Source organism: Puntigrus tetrazona, unplaced genomic scaffold, assembly GCF_018831695.1.
Source record: "Puntigrus tetrazona isolate hp1 unplaced genomic scaffold, ASM1883169v1 S000000837, whole genome shotgun sequence".
NCBI lineage: Eukaryota > Metazoa > Chordata > Actinopteri > Cypriniformes > Cyprinidae > Puntigrus > Puntigrus tetrazona.
Genome location: NW_025048437.1, coordinates 505,001 through 510,000, shown reverse-complemented (window position 1 = coordinate 510,000; position 5,000 = coordinate 505,001). Strand labels below are relative to the sequence as shown.

General features: G+C 38.2%; 1 protein-coding gene across 1 annotated transcript in view; it reads left to right on the top strand.

Annotated features, from left to right (window-relative positions):
• Positions 1 to 2,397: 2,397 nt before the first annotated feature.
• Positions 2,398 to 5,000, top strand: part of loxl5b (lysyl oxidase-like 5b) — a 6,294-nt gene continuing 3,691 nt past the window's right edge. The window contains exons 1-3 of the mRNA XM_043233483.1: positions 2,398 to 3,126; positions 3,210 to 3,318; positions 4,181 to 4,318. Coding sequence (XP_043089418.1) covers positions 2,445 to 3,126; positions 3,210 to 3,318; positions 4,181 to 4,318 — 929 coding nt within the window. The 5' untranslated portion in view covers positions 2,398 to 2,444. The remainder of the gene's footprint in view (positions 3,127 to 3,209; positions 3,319 to 4,180; positions 4,319 to 5,000) is intronic.

Here is a 5,000-nt window from a genome sequence, read left to right as displayed (position 1 = left end):
ATATATATATATATATATATATATATATATATAGTATGATATATATATATCATATCACACATATAAACTGAAACTATTTAAAGTATTTAAAAATGATAAGCCATTGTTTTGTCATCAACAAAAAATAATTGTCTTGAAAATACAGTTTTAAAGTGTGATTTTCAGTGTGTTGTTACTGCAGATAAATAAACACTAGATGAAGTAAGTGTGGTTTTGATCAGTTTGTGTTTCTGTTAGTGTACACTACCATCTAGTGGACATAGTTTCTGTACAGTCTCAGCTTCTTTGGGCTGATATTTAATAATGTGTCGTTTCGATTTAACCGATTTAAGATCAAAAGTGTGTGCTTGATGCATTTATGACTGTCATCAGATAAAGGTCAATAGTTCACCATCCAATCTGAGCTAAAAGGTTGAGGTAGCAAAGTTGTGTTTCCCCCCCAAAAAAAGGTTATGGATTATTCTTTCTGTTTTGATAGAGTCATTAATATATCGGCTGAATGCACGAGATGGAATGCAAATAAAATCAGTGATGAAAATGTAAATAATTAATATTTTTGGTTTTTATTATTATTATTATTATTATTATTATTATTATTATTATTATTATTATTATTGTTATTATTATTATTATTATTTCAATAAAATGTTAGTAAATCTCCCAAAAAACATTGTATGTTTGTTTAATTGTAATAACATATAATTATATAACACATTAAGTAGGAATTTGGACTCTCAATTTTTTTATTATATATATATATATATATATATATATATATATATATATATATATATATATAACATATATAATATATATATAATTTAATAATATAACATAATAATTTTATATATATATATATATATATTTTTTTTTTTTTTTTTATTTTAATAATTACATTATTTTCTCATTATTTAATTACTCACAAATAATTATGTAGCAATACTTAGTGAGAAAAAGCCCAAATAAATACATAAATAAGCATTCTTTTAGACAACACAAAAAAGTGGCCTTTTTTAAAATATTAGTATTTGTGATCTTCTGTTGTTTCAGACACTGCTTTATTAACTGATTCATTGCTGTCGCGTGTGTAGTTTTTTGGATGTTATACGAAGAGAGATGATTTAGATCTTGGTTTGAAAGTTATTTCATTGTTATTGCTGCACTATATATATATATATAAATATATATATATGTGTGTGTGTGTGTGTGTGTGTGTTTGGCCCGTGCCGTGTGTTTCATTTTCTCCCTTTTAACTGTTTTACGTTTGCACTTTTAATTGAGCAGGGCCTTTACTGGGCAGCTCTGGTTTGTTTGTTGTTTGTATATATTTCACAAACATCTCACCAGAACGTCACGTGCAGCGTTTACTTCAGACGAGTTCAGCCGTCACAGATGTCAAGACTGACAAGAAGTGCTTTGCCTTCAGGATCTTGTTCATTCGCCTCAGGGGGACAAAAACAGATCTTATTTTACATTTATTTTCACGAGGTGATTATTAAGACCTCAGATGAGATCAAATGAAAGGGCTCCAGGTTTAACTAAATGAAACCTTAAAACCTTTTAGTGAACAGAAAAGTTTTTTTTTTAATAAATGGAAAGTTTTGCACTATTTCTTCTGTCTTAGCTATAATTACTGTATTATTTTCCCCCCACCTTCTCCATTAATTACGTTTTTTTTCTGTCTCTCTTTCACTTTAATGCCAGCATAAAAAAAAAAAAATCCAGTTGTATTTATTTATTTACTTATTTAACAATTCACAAAAACTTAAATTCCTGTAATTTTTTATAGTATTTGATTTATTTCCCTTTTATTTTAATAAAAGCTTTTCCCCATATATAAAACATAATGTAAAAAACTATTAATTATTAATAATTTTACTACTAATTTAAACGATAAAAGCTAATTACATTCAGATTTCTGAAAAAAATAAAAATAAATATATATATATATATATATATATATATATATATATATATATATATATATATGTGTGTGTGTGTGTGTGTGTGTGTGTGTGTGTGTATATATATATATATATATATATATATTATTTTATTTTATTTTTCAGAAACCTGAATGTCATTAGCTTTTATCGTTTAAATCGTAGTAAAATAAGTTTAAATTAATAATTTTATATTAATAGTTTTTTACATTATGTTTTCCCCCCTAAAATCCTGAGTTTCATAGAGTTTGTCTCCTGTCTCTCTTTGTTTTTATCTAAGAATTTTTAAAAAAGCATAATTTCCATAAATTACAGAAAGCTCGGGAGAGCGTTAAGCGCTGTCTGCGCATGCGCGCACGAGCTCCCTCCGCGGCTCTTGGGTCCGTGTCCAGTCTCTGGAGGAAGCTATGCCTTTAACGCAGCCCGGGCTCAGACTCTCACGTCCACTGAGAGAGGAACATCTGTGCTGGGAGCCCGCTTCAGTGACCGTCCAGCTCTAAAATGCACCTCAAGATGCCAAACTCGCTTTTGGTTTTCTATTTGCTCCAAGGACTGGCTAACTTCATCAGCGCGCAAAACTCCGCGCCCTGGAGGAACCGGATCCAGTGGGTCAATAACGGCCGGGTGTTCAGTTTAATGAGCACGGGCTCGGAGTATCACGCACCGGTGGCGTCCAGAAGACGGCCCGGACCGTTTCCGAGCAGCAGCGGAGACGCTGTCCGAGACAGGACTGTGCACATCCGAGTAGAGGCGTCCGACTCCGCGGCCACGAGCGGCGGCGGCGGCACCGCGCTCCTGGGTCCGGATCGCGCGCGGTACGTCGCGGCCAGCAGTCGCGCACCCGGCGCCAGACAGATGCGCGTGCGTCAGCGGCTCGGAGCGGCTCCGGGAAGCAGAGCCAACGCCACCGAACGCTCCAGCGGCGGAAGAGCCCCGGCTCAAGGGGAGAATAACACGCGGAGGGCGCCAGCGGTTGCCAATCTCCAACTCCTGGAAGCGCCAACGGAGACCTCAGCGGGGCTCTCCAGAGCGCAAACTCCAAATGCGTCTGAAGGCATGGCAGGGGACGATCCGCGGAACAGGAACACGGTTTTCTATAACATCTACCCGCCCGGCGGAAGGACGGGCGTCCCGCGGCGCGCGCCGCCTGGCACCGGCTACGGCACACGATACTTCCAGAACGGTGAGTTTAGCCTCAGCGTGTGTTCGGGGTGGGGGGATCCGTTTCAGCGTTTTAGTGTATGTATGTGTTGTGCCCCTCTGCAGGTCTGCCCGATCTTGTGCCAGATCCCTATTCCATCCAGGCGGGCTCATACATCCAGCGCGTCCAGATGTACGCGCTCCGGTGCGCGGCGGAGGAGAACTGCCTGGCGCGGTGCGTTATGAATTATGATCTGTGTCCAGTTACAGCCAGCGACCACAACAAATACCTAGACACTTAAGTCACACTTAACCCTTTAGTTGTGCTGAAAATATGTGGCTTAATTCGGTGTACCCGGTCATAAAATGCGCAAACTCTCTTTATATTTATTCATTCATTTTAGAGTGTTTTATGTTTCTCTCTTTTACGTTAATGCCTAAAACTTTACGTTTTTGAAAGACCCCATTGCCCCACGGGGATGTGGGGTGCATTTCAAACGAAATATCTTGTATACTGTAAACGTTGTTTGATGATAACTCCAGTTTGTTCAGAATGAAAAGTGTTTTTTATTATGCCATTTTTCGTGATGCTCATTCAAAAACTGAGGTGCGTATAAACAATCAGTCACGAAAAGGAAAAAATAAGCTAAAGAAAACAAGTTTATAGCGCTTTAATGCAATAAAATATCATATAGTGAGAAAATTATATTTTGGGGGGCGGGGAAGTTGTGATCCGGTTTTAGTCCAATGCAATAACATTAAAAAGCATTTCAAATACAAATTGTCAAAGAAAACGCATATTTGACGTAAAGAACTATTTCTGCGCGCATAATAACGCAGCGTGATGTCACGCGTAACCGCAACCGGTCGTGATGCGTTGTTTTTTTTTTTAAACCTGTGCGTGCACGTGACTTCATGAAAGCCACCAAAACCTCCAAAAGATCCAAAAGCGACGATATTCAAACACCGGACTTGTTCTCGTGCGTCACCGCGCTGAAGCGCGCGCAAAAACGACCTGCCGCGCGCTCGGAGACGCCCGTTCCGCCGGAAGCGCGACCTCTCGTGACCCTCATCCTCCGGCGTCTTTCACCTTTCAGATCCGCGTACAGACCCACGGTCAGAGACCTCGACTATAGGGTCCTGCTGCGCTTCCCACAGAAGGTCAGGAACATGGGAACCAGCGACTTCCTGCCCGTCAAACCCAGGCATCAGTGGGAGTGGCACAGCTGTCATCAGTGAGTCCCCTTCACACACACCAGCGCCTTTTCAGGCACCTTTATGAATCAAAACTCTGTGCATTTGTGTTAAAATGTGTTTTACTGCCTCTAGCGTTCATTTACGTATTCATCGGTACATATTTCGTGACTCACTAAAAAGTGCACTTGGGTACGTTTATGCCATGAGACCAGCTAGATAAAATTTGCGATTATTTGCAAAAATAAATAAATAGAATAATAATAATACCTAAAGTGATTGTGCTGAATTAAAAATATCAATAATACTTTCAATCGATTAATATCATTCCTTTACGAAATAAGGAAGCTTTTGTTTCGGCTGTAATGCACTTATCAAAAGCACTCTAAAAAGTAGCCATAATGTATCGTTTAACATATAACGCGCTCAAATGCATCAACACAGGTGCAGCAAAACACAAAAAACACACCAGACCCGTGTTTGCATTTGCTTCTGTCTGTTTTTGACCATCAAATAAATAGAAATCATCTCACAAATGCTTGTTCAAAGCAAAAATCTTAACTAGTTGCTTATTAGCGTGAATATTAGTTGTGATTAAGTGCATATTAATACCTTATTCTACGTGACTTTATTTTACATATCTAATCCTACGCAATACCTAAATTTAACAACTACCGCACTAACTATTGATAAGCAGACAATGATACATTTATTGAGGCAGAT